At 37.7% G+C, this 13,570-nt stretch overlaps 2 protein-coding genes across 4 annotated transcripts in view; one reads left to right on the forward strand and one right to left on the reverse strand.

The window, feature by feature from the left end:
- The window catches only part of LOC133551686 (fibroblast growth factor 1-like), an 819,097-nt gene that overhangs the window by 137,594 nt on the left and 667,933 nt on the right, over positions 1 to 13,570 (reverse strand). The window lies entirely within an intron of this gene.
- LOC133551681 (rho GTPase-activating protein 26-like) overlaps positions 1 to 13,570 on the forward strand; it is a 154,647-nt gene that overhangs the window by 117,559 nt on the left and 23,518 nt on the right. For all 3 annotated transcript variants that reach the window (XM_061898653.1, XM_061898652.1, XM_061898651.1), the window contains exons 18-19: positions 8,561 to 8,666; positions 11,295 to 11,454. In XM_061898653.1, coding sequence (XP_061754637.1) covers positions 8,561 to 8,666; positions 11,295 to 11,454 — 266 coding nt within the window. The remainder of the gene's footprint in view (positions 1 to 8,560; positions 8,667 to 11,294; positions 11,455 to 13,570) is intronic.

Below are 13,570 nucleotides of genomic sequence, written 5' to 3' on the forward strand. Positions count from 1 at the left end.
ATGAGGTGGCGACTTGTCCAGGGTGTACCCTGCCTTCCGCCCGATTGTAGCTGAGATAGGCGCCAGCGCCCCCCGCGACCCCGAAAGGGAATAAGCGGTAGAAAATGGCTGGATGGATGGATATTAGGATTTGTATTTACTTTCTGAAGTAAAGGAAAACTAGAAGGATTTATAATTATTTAAGTGAATGAGGTTACACGACAGAAAAATCATATTCTGACTACTTTATGTTTGAAAAAAAAACAACAAAATTTTTACACAACCAAATTATTAAGGTGGTTGTCTACAAATATGTTAATCCAGTTTTAAAAGGTCAAAAACAACATTAAAGTTTTGACATCTGTATTTAAAAAGCTGGTTTGGCAACACTAAATTGGCCCTAGTGTGTGAATGTGAGTGTGAATTTTGTCTGTATCTGTGTTGGCCCTGTGATGAGGTGGCGACTTGTCCAGGGTGTACGCGGCCTTCTGCCCGATTGTGGCTGATATAGGCACCAGCGCCCCCGCGACCCCAAAAGGAATAAGTGGTAGAAAATGGATGGATGGATGGGTTTCAACAAAATCCCTGCAATAATTATTTTTTTAGTTAATGTAAACATACCAAGTGTGTGCATAAGGGGGCGACGTTGGGTTTAGGGTGCAATGGGGGCCCTTTAGGAGTCTTGTTTACAGGGCCCAGAATTTGGTGCCTTGTACTGTATTTAACACTGTTAAGAAAAAGCACAGTATAAGACTTTTAGTTGATTTTAAAATGAGGCTAGCTTAGCTTGCTTTAGTTTAGACTGGTTTTGCAATCCAATAGCTCCTCATTAAGTTTTTTTTATTCTTCACAAATCTCAGGTGTGTTCGGGTGTAGGCGTACCTTTCACGCTCCACAACACGTCCCTGACCCGTTTTCCCAGTTTGTCTGTGGCCAAAGCTGCTATAAAAGCGAGCTATCAAGAGAAAGGAAGTCCAGGAAATGACGGAGTGTCTCTGGCAAAGAGGGGGAAAAAGTGCTGACGTGGGTTAACACTGAAACAACGCCAGCCAATCATATTTTTAAGGGTTTTGGACCATCGTTAAATTTCAAAATGTGGCTGCCGACAGACTTTCAAAACACATAAAGTTCAACATTTTGCCTTGCGTCTGGTTTTCATGTCTGCATTGTGAGAGTTCATACGTGCAAGTACAGCGTTTATGGCACTCTTTTCATGCCAATATTTTTTTAATTTATTAACAAACAAGCCACAAGCTACAAGGTGATTTAAGGACAGCCGGTGTCCTGGGGTGAACTCCCAAGCTCGCTCCTCCTCCTCATTTTAATCAGCCCACAGGCTCGCATCTGGCTTCTTGCTTGGCCTTCTCGGGTTTCACAAGCGGCAAACTGTATAGGCAGGCAGCCTGAAAGGGGAAAGTGTAAAACGGAGTGGAAGGACAGCGAACCAGTGGGCAAAAATATGTGGATCCAATTGGATAACGGCCAGAGGTGCACTATTTTGCAAAAGTTTTGGGACAAAGGACGTCAACAAAGATATTAGTTTTTTTTGTGTGGTATCGCGTAGTAAGTAGGAGTTAGTCAATACAGTTGAGATCAAAATTATTCAACCCCCACACAATTTTGGTGTTTTAGCAAGCCTAAATCCTAGAGAAAACCTGTGGTGGGACTTGAAGAAGGCAGTTGCAGCACGCAAGCCCAAGAATATGAATGAACTGGAGGCCTTTGCCCAAGAGGAATGGGCTAAAATACCTGTAGATCGTTGCAAGAAGCTTGTGCCTGGTTATGTATCACGTTTGAAGGATGTAATTACTGCCAAAGGGTGTTCTACTAAGTAATAAAGATGCATGTAACTAGGGGGTTGAATAATTTAGTCAATGAGATATTAAGAAAAATGTCCTTCTTTGGTATTTTGTAAAATACAGTGTTACAATTTAAGTTGCATTTGTCTATTTGACACAACTTTTTTTGATATGACTATAAACAAAATACGGAATAAATGTCCAACTTGCTAAAACACCAAAATTGTGTGGGGGTTGAATAATTTTGATCACAACTGTAATTAAAGATGTCATGGACCGGCCAATGTTTGCCTTTTGTAACTGATCGGCCATCAATATGTAGCCATGTCCCAATGTTTAGATAGCTAAAGATTGCACTCAGGGGAAAGATTCCCTCAAATGGGATGCATGCTCAGGGAGACACAATTATATTTTCATATTCCCAGAACATTGGCTCGAATTTTGAGCGCCAGCTGCAACAAAATGCGTCGTCTTTCCACAGTGCAAAGCCGCTTCTGAGATACTAATCTTCACCACCTACTTTCTTTCAAGTTACATTATCACCGGAGGAAAATGAATGGCTAAGCATGCTACACACACACACACACACACACACACACACACACACACCAAGCAGGATGACACAAGCAATATGAGTGATCGATTCAGATGTCGATACTCTTGATATTTAGTATAGGATCAGTATGTAAATACTACTACATTGATTAGATTGATATTTTTCTTTTTCTTGTCTTTTACAGATTTTTTGGTACTTTTTATTATTATTTTTTTATTATTATTGTTTACAAACTCCAGGAGTAAGTCTTTGGACACAGGATAACTTTTGAGGGCAAACCCCAAATGTTTAAAATGGGAGCCAACAGTAGTTTTAGCTTTTGTTTAGTGATTGTGCACTAGTCACATTTCTTTGAAAATATTGGATGTACCATTCAGGACCAAACATGTAATATGGCAATACTAGTAAAAACTTTATTTAATAAAAGGAGCTGTGTTATTGTGTTTACTTCAGTTACTCACTTGATTTTTCAATTTTAGGATCTCATATCAAAGTATCGGGTCGGAACTTAAAATCGGATCAGGATCTGAGGCCAAAAATGTTGATGAGGACATCCCTAATTTTGTATTTTGTTATTCAATCATTGTGTTGCCATAAATATATTTAAAATGATACATATTCTATTCACCGCAGAGTGTCTTATAAGACTAAACGCCAGGTGAGAATCTTTGTGCAACTCACAATTTGATTCTATTCCTATTTTTGGGTTGACAATTCGATCCAGAGTCAATTCTTGTTTCAACTCGATTTTCATTATACTGTATATTTGGTATACAGATTGTAATAAAACCTTTTCAAAAAAGGTTCCAGGTTACAAACACGTAAAACTCATAGGCGCAGTGTTGGCCTAAAAATGTTTTTCTAAAATGTTATTTACAAAAATCACAGAATGTTAAACAGATTTAAAAAAAATGAAGCAACTCCAACCTAATAGCAGCTGTACGATACTTAGGGTAGATTTTTTTTAAAGCAATTGAGAAAACATACAAAAACAATACTTACAAAATAAAATACTAAAAAAAAGGTTAAACAAAAATTGACAAAAGCTGTATCAATAAAAAATCCAGTTTAATGTTGTAATAAAACAATTTATTATTTTAAAGAAAAAAAACAATTTTTTTTTTTTAGCATGTCTACGGAACACAATTAACCACTGGGGTCTTATCAAACTATCCAACTTTCGTCCAATATGACATCTCCCTTTTCTGTCAAAGATCATGGGAAAAACTCGTCCTCGCACAACTTCAGCCATAGCTGTCCCTCAATGTTATTGCAGACCAGTTTCAATCAGGATTCAAGAGTCACCACAGCACAGAATCAGCATTACTAAAAGTCCAAAATGACATTCTTATGGCCCTTGACACCCAAAATGCTGTTGTACTGGTCCTTTTGGATCTCACAGCTGCCTTTGACACTCCCGCCTGCATCACTGCCTTTGCCTACGTGGATTTGTGCTCAGATGATTTTCCTCATAGCTCTCCCAAAAGTCCTTTTCAGTAATGACTCATGATCTTTCCTCCACAGTTGCTCCACTTTCTTTTGGCATACCCCAGGGTTCAATCCTTGAGCCTATTATTTTTTCTCTTTACATGCTCCCATTAGGTTCAATCTTAAACAAATACAATGTTTACTTCCACTTTTATGCTGATGATGTACAGATCTATTTGACCGCTATGCTAAGTGACAGAAATTCACTTGATTCCCTCCATTGCTGTCTCAATGACAAACTATGGCTGTCACATAATGTTCTGCATTTAAATGAGAGAAAAACAGAGTACATTGTTTTTAGCCCTGATGCACGTCATAGTGCACCCAGTTTTAGCACCCCAACCGCTAGCTACTGCTGTGAAAAATCTGGGTGTGATATGTGACAGCGACCTTAAATGTGAAAATAAAATTAACTGACAACAGGCTTTTTCCAGCTGACACTTTTGGCAAAGGTGAAACCTTTTCTGCAGAGGGCAGATCTTGAAAACGCTATTCATGCCTTCATCAGCTCTAGATTGGACTACTGTAATGTCTTGTATAATGGGCTAAATCAGTCACTCCTCCACAAGCTCCAGTTAGTAAACAATGCAGCTGCTCGCCTCCTCACTCATAGTACAAAACATGCCCATATTACCCGGTTCTCTTTGCTCTCCAATAGCTTCCTCTATGTTTTAGAATACGTTTTAAAATCCTTTTTTTTTTTTTCAGGCAATCAATGGTCTGGCCCCAGCATGCTTGGCTGGTATTTTAACTGTTCGCCACCCACCAAGGAATGTGCATTTATCTTTACACACGTCTTTGGAAGTACCAAGGACTAGACTGAAAAAATGGGATGATCGTTCCTTTTCCGCATCCGCACACCAAATTATGAAACTCCCTTCCACCTGAGTTGCCAGCCATCACAGAGCTAGAAGCATTTACCGTAAATCTCAACTAAAAACATATTTCTGTAAATTGGCTTCTAACATACAGTTGCTTTAAGTATTTATTATTACGGTTTTAAAATGTGTGGTTTTACTAGCTTTTAAACTTGTTTGTCTTTTAAAGCAGTGGTCCCCAACTGTAGCTGCGGATTGGTCAACGCTTGATAATTTGTCCCGCGCGGGGGGGGATTCTATTTTTTTTGTCATGAAAAAAGTAAGAATTATAAACGTGAATCCACTGTGTACTCATATGGACCTTTATTAGCACATTACGCCAACAACTAATTGTAAGTGTATATTGTGTTTTTTTATGTTGATTTAATAAAGACAAAAAAAACAACAACAACAAAAATATATATTTATTTATTTATAAAAAAACTCCTGGTTGGGGACCACTGTTTTAAAGCATTTTGTGCACCATTGTGATGATGTAAGGTGCTATACAAATAAACCTGGATTCATTGGTGGATTAATTGAACAAACAACCAAAAAACATGTCCAGTGTGGCTGTAGGCAACCTCCTTATAAAGTTTTTATTAACTGTAGCCGCATTTGCAGAATCATGAGTGGTCAACGTCCAGCGACTTTATCGAACTCTGCCTACAGTATAAAATGTTGCACGACTCAAATGTTACACTTGCTGTACCATTATTATTTACTGCGATATTAACAGTAGTTGTCTTTACACTGGTTCTGTTGTTTCTGCTATGTTGTGCAGTGAACTTGTTAATTAAAGACCAGGTTTTCCTTTCAACTTTCTCCAAACCATTAACGTCAATAATGCGGACGCAGTTCTTATTAACTCCAAAAGATGGAAGTAGCAGCATTGAAGTAGTAGACACCATGCAGCAATTACGTCTTCCTTTGCATGCCCTTAAAAATGTTGGTTAATTTGAACTTGAATTTTGAATGTGTGTGTGTGTGTGTGAACTTCAGAATCTGTGTGTGTTAATTATGTTTGTTCTAACTCCTCTGCAGTTGAGAGCTTATCGTTGACAGTTTATCGTTGACAGCTTCAGGCCCCTGAGGGCTGATGTGATGGAGCCTGCCATCATTTCTATCGATGGCTTCTTGGGCCATTATTGATTGGGTGCTCGTCATTAGCATGTGACTCTGCTTGTTGTCCGATGAGGCCGTCAAGTTGTGCTTCAGTGAAACTAATACCTTTTTGTTTTTTTGGGGGGTTTCCCCATGTCGTGAAATGCATCATGGTGGCTATGGGATAATAATATCTACACTTGACTTTTCGACCTCATCCCTAACAAAAAAGCAAGGGCGGATCACTGCACCTCAGTGTTTTATGACTTCCCTCATATGCTTCTGGCACCTTGTCGCTGTGGAATAAAGGGGACTTTATGTAGGTCATTGAAAGAAGATTTAAAAAAAGCAGTGAATAGTGCTTTTTTTTATCAAAAGCAGGAATAGAAATAATACACTTTTTATTTTCTTAATTACTTCACCCATGATGACGTTTCTAAGAAGCAGCTACAGATAATTCGTCAGTATTTTAGTCCAGACTTAAAGACCATCATTTTGCAGGTTTAAAAACTGCTTTGAACCAAAATATCACTGTGTACATGTTAACCTACTCAGTGGCCTAATGGTTGGAGTGTCCGCCCCGAGATCGGTAGGTTGTGAGTTCAAGACTATAAAAAATCGGACTCATTACCTCCCTGCTTGGCACTCAGCATCAAGGGCAGGTATTGGGGGTTGAATCACCAAAAATTATTTGCGGGCGCGGCCACCGCTGCTGCTCACTGCTCCCCTCACCTCCCAGGGGGTGATCAAGGGTGATGGGTCAAATGCAGACAATTTCGCCACATTTTGTGTGTGTGTGACAATCATTGGTGCTTTAACTTTAACAAACTAAAATTATGATCTATTTAAAAAAAAGATAAAAGGCACACCTTTTAAATCAAGTTTTTTACTGAATATTTAAACTCTTCTTAGGTTCTTAGTTTTTTTCTGTTATTTTCCATTTTAATGGTGTTATTACCATTATTCTCACTATTTTATTCATTTGTTTTTATATATATATATATATATATAAAATTTATAGAAAATAATGTAAAATGTATTTATAATATATATATTGATAATATATGTATATATACATATAATACGTGTAATACATATTATATATTTATATATATAAAATGTATAAAAAAATATATTGTATATTTTTTTATACATTTTATTCATATTTAAAATATTTTATTTTTATATTACGTTAATTTTTAGTATATTTACAGTGTGCATAGCTAAAAGGTGGTGTTTTTCCCTCAATCCTCAGTGTCATGTCTTGTTATTGTCAATAGTGTGCACATGCGCTTGTGTTTTCTCTCTTCTTTTAAACTGCTATAAAGCGCTTTGTGTTATCACTTGTGCATATAAAACAACTTAGGTGCAATTTAAATCAACATTGATAATGACTTTGAGTGCATGAGAAAGTGGAAAGTAAGACCATGTGGTCTTTATTTATTACCAAGTGTATTGCTTAACCTAGCATCAACAGAACCAGTGTCGCAATAGCGGTAACGCACTAACTGTTCTTTCAGCAATAATATCACTGATGAGTTGTTGTAACAATCAAATATAACCACTGGCATGTTCAATTGCATGCAGAAATAGATAAAGTTGCTGCCATCATGTAAAGTTAATTAAAAGCACACCTGATAATGTCAATATTGAAATAGTGCAAAAAAACGTATGTAAATTAAATGTAGCATTGGTTGTAATAATTTTGGTATTTTGTCCAGTAAGAGTCTTGTGTCGTGTTTATGTACATTATATGTACATGTGTCCACCATCCTCACATTATAGTGGACACGTGTACATTGTATATATGTATTCATATATGTTTTTAACATTTATTTATCCAGGGTAAGATGAGAATATAGTTTCATTCACAATGCTGACCTTGCAAAGAGTCAGCATTTACATGACCGAGGGTTTGAAGAAAATGACTGCTAAAATACAGTTCACAAATGCTCCTAAATTTTTTGGAACTTAAATGAAGCATAAAACACACAGAGAATGTCTGTAACTTGTGGACGACAGAGCAGTAAGGAAACAATAAGGAAATGTTTTCTTATATTTATAATTACTTATAGTTATAATTAGAAGTACAGTAATTTGATAATGAGTATTTTGCTGCCGCCATTCAGTGTCTACTTTTACGTTTGTCGTACAAATGAGTAAAACATCAATGCAGCTTTTGTTTTTCCAAATTTTGCTTGCAACGGTCTTAAAAAGCTGCTGCGAATTCAAGCATTTTATGCTGCAACAATCAGAAAAAAAGCCTGTGAAATCATGGATGGAAGGTTAATATAAAACTGCTACAGTATATAAGAATAGAATGCAGCATATCATGTACTGTCATTCCGGCAATTTTTTGTAACCTCATTTGTAACTGTTCACTTGCTAAATGAGCCAAAGTAAACTTCGCCAATGTCTTATAAGGGCAAAAGGCTAAATAGTTGAAATGAATGTAACAATGAAATCGTATTAAATTCATTTTAGCCTTATACTTATTGTACGGTAATTGTTTTATCTCGAGCACACTTTCTCACGACTCAATTTAACGCGCTTGTTTCTGTGGGGAAACAGACGGCGTTACGTATGTTAATCAAGAGCAGCTCGAGCACTGTAGGGTCCAAGTGTAAATAATCATGCTCACAGAGAACTTAGAGAAAAGAACCAGAGCCACTGTCCAAAGGTCAAATAAATATATGCATGGTTGTTATGAGTTTGCAGCAGCTGACATTTCCTTACTTACATTCCAAATGTTAATTCCCAGCCTGTGTGATTTACAGAGTTGGACAACCCGGAGGCCAGGGTGACAGAGATCCATGCTCTGGTGCACAGGCTGCCTGAGAAGAACAGGCAGATGTTGGAACTGCTCACCAAACATTTATCCAAGTAGGTAGAAAAAAAAAACAGAGATTCAAACACAAAGCCATTAGCTGTGTTCAGCACTGCAGGCCATTACGTCTTTGTGTAATAGGCGATATGTGATGTTGGCAGAGCAGGGTGAATTATGTTCAGCACAGGAAAACATGTTTGTGTAATATGCCACGTGGATATAGTGCATGCGGAAAGTATTCACAGCGCTTCACTGTTTCCGCATTTTTTTAATAATTGCAAATAAAACAACAAACCCAAGTATTCACAGTTTTTGCTTAATACTTTGTTGGCAGCAATTACAGCCTCAAGTCTTTTTAAATACGATGCCACAAGCTTGGCACACCTATGGCCTTTTCATTGGGCTCTATAAACGAGATGTAAAGCAGCTGCAGCACATCCGAAATGCTGCTGCTCCAGTCCTTACTAGAACCAGGACATTTGACCATATCAGTCTAGTGCAGGGGTGGGCAAACTGTTTGGCCCAGGGGCCAAATTAGCTTTTGAAATTTGACAGGCGAGCTGGATGAGGTCATGATGCATTTCAAAGCATATATAAGTTGGAACCAAGAGTAGGCTTCTCAAACATGGGCTAATTTAATCCTAATACATCTATTTTCAACAATATATCATAACATCAAAGAAACATAAAAAAGGTGTTAAAGTTTTAACATTTACATTTTCTTTTAGTGGGAGCAGTGTTGTTGATCACCGTTTTTGCAAGTGCTTAGGAGTCTAGTGTTAGTTTTGTTTTGGCAATCCTCAAAACAGATCTTTGCTCAATTCTGTTCTATTATTTGGCGGGCCGGATTAAAAACACCAATGTGAGTGGCCAGTGGTCCGTCATTTGCCCATCCTTGGTCTCGTGCTTAGGTCACTGCACTGACCTGCTGTTGCTCAAGGAATAGACTTTAAAATAGCTGTGCTTGTGTACAAGTCTTTACATGGTCCTTTGCCAAAGTACATCTCTGACATGTACATTTCGAGCTCTTAGAACAGGAGTAGGGAACCTATGGTTCGCGAGCCAGATAAATAAATAAATAAATGGCTTGTACTTGTATAGCGCTTTTCTACCTTCAAGGTACTCAAAGCGCTTTGACACTACTTCCACATTTACCCATTCACACACACATTCACACACTGATGGAGGGAGCTGCCATGCAAGGCGCTAACCAGCACCCATCAGGAGCAAGGTTGAAGTGTCTTGCTCAGGACACAACGGACGTGACGAGGTTGGTACTAAGTGGGGATTGAACCAGGGACCCTTGGGTTGCACACGGCCACTCTGTCACTGCACCACGCCGTCCAGATGTGGCCCTTTTGATGACTGCATCTGGCTCTCGGATACATCTGAGCTGACCTCGCTTAACACGATAATTAATGAATAATTCCACTTGTTAAAAATAACGTTCAAAATATAAAACATTCTCATGCTTTTTTATGTTCAAGAAGTTGCGTTAATGGTAAGAAGTAATTTATTTATTATTGGTTAGTGTGGGGTTTGCCCTCCTGGGGGTTCTTCAGACCACCAAGCACCGACATGAGAGCCTGTTTCAGGGTTACAATATTGTTTTATTTTTCAATAAGTCTCTCAGTTACTTTCCAGCAATTGTCTTTTTCTCTTTCGTTCTCGCTCGCGCTCTGGCTCCAGTTTCAACCCCGTCCCTCCTCCTGGCTGCTGCTTATAACAGAGCGACAGGTGATTAGATAACAAGGCCCAGATGGGCTATCTACGCACCTGTCGCTGATTTCGAGGCCGGTCCTGGCACACCCTGCTTCGCTGCAGGCCCGCAGGCCACGTCCCCTCCACAGGTAGCATCAGAATAACAATGTTATTCCAAAGGATAAGAGACTTATTATACTCTAGTAATGTTGGTCTTACTTAAAAATGCACACGTTTAGTTGTGTTCAGTTTTTAAAAAAAATATTATATGGCTCTTACAGAAATACATTTTAAAATATATGGCTTTCTTGGCTCTCTCAACCAAAAAGGTTCCCGACCCCTGTCTTAGAACCTCAGATAGTGGTGTCCTGCTCGTGCCTAGAGTCAGGACCAAATGTGGTGAAATTGTGTTTCAGTTTGATGCTCCTAAAATTCGGAATAGTCTTTCTAAAGATGTGAGACTGGCCTCAATGTTGGCAATGTTCAAATCCGGCCTGAAAACACTTTTATTTAATTGTGCATATGACAACTGAAAGTATTTTATATGCAGTATTTGATTAAGATTTTACTTAATTGTGATTGTTTTTATGATTTTGTTTTCTGATTTCAATTTGAATGTATTTTTTATTTTTATTTTTGCCCCTTAATGTGCTGTAAACTTTTGAGCTTTGTGGCAAAATCTGTGGAAAAAAATGACAATATATAAATAAAAATATATATACATGTGATTTTAGTTTTTTATTTTCAATACATTTTCAAAATTGAAACAATTATATATTTATATAGTCATTATGGGATATTGTGTGTAGAATTTTGAGGACAAAATCGAATTTGTTCCATTTTGTAATACGGCTGGAACATAAAAAAATGTGGAAAAAAGTGAAGCGCTGTGAATACTTTCCGGATGCATTGTATAGATGATGTCAACTAGCTCACAAACCCTGCTAACTGTAATAGGTTATGATTATAAACATCTCCAACAGCGTGGCCAATCACCACCAGCACAACCTGATGACTGTCGCCAATCTGGGCGTGGTTTTTGGGCCAACTTTACTCCGCCCTCAGGAGGAGACAGTGGCAGCAATAATGGACATCAAGTTCCAGAACATCGTAGTGGAGATACTCATTGAGCACCATGAGAGGGTAAGAGCACCCTGATGAAAGTGTAATTTTAGTATGAAAAGGGGCTGAAAAAGACAGACTGTGTGATGTAACTCTCCCCAAGAGAGTCTGAGTTTTTTTTTTTCCTGTCATACCAACGCAGACAGGGGCGCCGCACGAAATTTTGGGCCCATATCCCACTCTAAACACAACGTCTCCGTTTGATAGACACACACTTGGTATGTTTACATACACAAAAAAAAACTAATGAATGCATGAATTTGGTTAAACCATCTTTATTAAAAACACACCTTAATAAGGTTTTTGAGTTTGTATTATAAGCGCTAAAGAAGAAAAACTATATAGCGGCGCTGTGATCACAAGCATGTGCGCCGATGTTTACATCATCGAGTGGTAACCTGCTTCCTTTGCTTGTGGAAGTTTAGTTTCTATCATACACCATGTCTCTTACCTGGAAAGTAAAAGGATGAGGATGTATTCCTACATGTTGGTACACTTTGACAATTCAGACCTGGAAATGGCAAGAACGACACAAAAAGACGCTTGGTTCCAACACTTTTTTTCTTCGCAAGGATTATGAGTCATTCTTCATCTGAAAAAAGATTCTATCAGTCAGCGTCCTAATGACTGCAGACGTTGTACAGTATGTGATGTTTCATTATGCTTGTTGGCTCTCATGAAGTTTGTAGTGAGTAATAATGAGTGATGTAGGGGGAAATGGCAAACATTGTGATGCGTTTTTGAAATAAAACTGCCACATGTACTTAAAATGATCAGAATACATAAATATTATAAATGTGACTGTTACTACATTACATATATACTTATAGCATTTATATACAACTTTAATGGATGTGTTTCTATGTTTTTTAAGGGCTTTTAGAGGCAAAATAATGTGGGTCCCATAGGCTGCATTGTTAGTGGCCTTTTGTTTGCATTTATTTAATGAAAAAAAGAAAACGGGTGTTTTTGTCTTGCTTAAGGATTGTGAAAGATGGGCAAAATTCCCCCAAAAGTGCAGTTTCCCTTCAAATATGATTATAAATATGTCAAGTTTTCTTTCACTTTAGAGCAGGGATGTCAAATATGCAAACCGGAACCAGCCCGGAAACAGGTTCAATCCGGCCCGCGAGATAAGTTTACGAAGTGTAAAATTGAGCTGCATTTTTACAATAAAGAAATTGCTATTCTAAATGTGTCCACTGGATGTCGCAATAGCAATTCTGTTAGGCAAGCAAACAGTTTGTACCGGGGCGAGCATGTATACCAAGCAAGAGGTACACGGTAAAGCGGGTGGGGATTGAACCAGGGACCCTGGGGTTGCGCACGGCCACTCTTCCACCGCACCACGCCATCCCTTACATATATTAAATATATTAAATATATTTATTTTGTGCAATCTCAGAAAAGGGGTCGTTGTTTTTTGTGTAGGTGTGCAGAATGACAGAAGCCCGTATTTTTGTAAATATTTTTATTAAATGAATGGGGTTTTATTTTTTATTATGTGTTGCAGGTAGTCTGCGTTTAAAAAAACATGTGTTTGCGAAGGCTGTTGTTCCTAATACAGTGGCACATACACTCCTCAGTGGGGCTGCATACAGGTGTCGCTATAGCGACACAAAGCCACAAATGCGCGCACATTTTGCTTCTCTGCTGAAGGACACGGACAATCACACTTTAGACTGCAAAAACAGTCATTATTAAACTCAAATGATTTCTTATTTTAAGCAAAAAAAAATCTGCAAATGGGGTAAGCAAATAATGGGCTATAATTCTTAAGCTTGGAATGTTTCTTTTTTGATTTTAAGAATATAAGAAGTAAGAAATCAGGTGTGCGATAAAGCAAATTGTTTTAATTGAGCTAGTATATAGCTAAAATGTCTTTATTACAAGATAATGTTCTTTTTATATTACTAAATTGGGATTATTTTTTTAATGATTATTTATACTTTTTTAAATTGTTTATTTTTATTTACTTCATTGTTGCTTGATTTAAGCAAACTGTTATTACAAATTCTGGATTTTGCAATCTTTAATGATAAGAAAATAGTGCTCTTAAAATTGCTGGTTCCAATGTTATTCTTGTTTTCGGAAGAAATACACTGATTTCTACATATGTAAGGGAGACAAATAAATA

The sequence above is a fragment of the Nerophis ophidion genome, linkage group LG04 (assembly GCF_033978795.1).
Source record: "Nerophis ophidion isolate RoL-2023_Sa linkage group LG04, RoL_Noph_v1.0, whole genome shotgun sequence".
Taxonomy (NCBI): domain Eukaryota; kingdom Metazoa; phylum Chordata; class Actinopteri; order Syngnathiformes; family Syngnathidae; genus Nerophis; species Nerophis ophidion.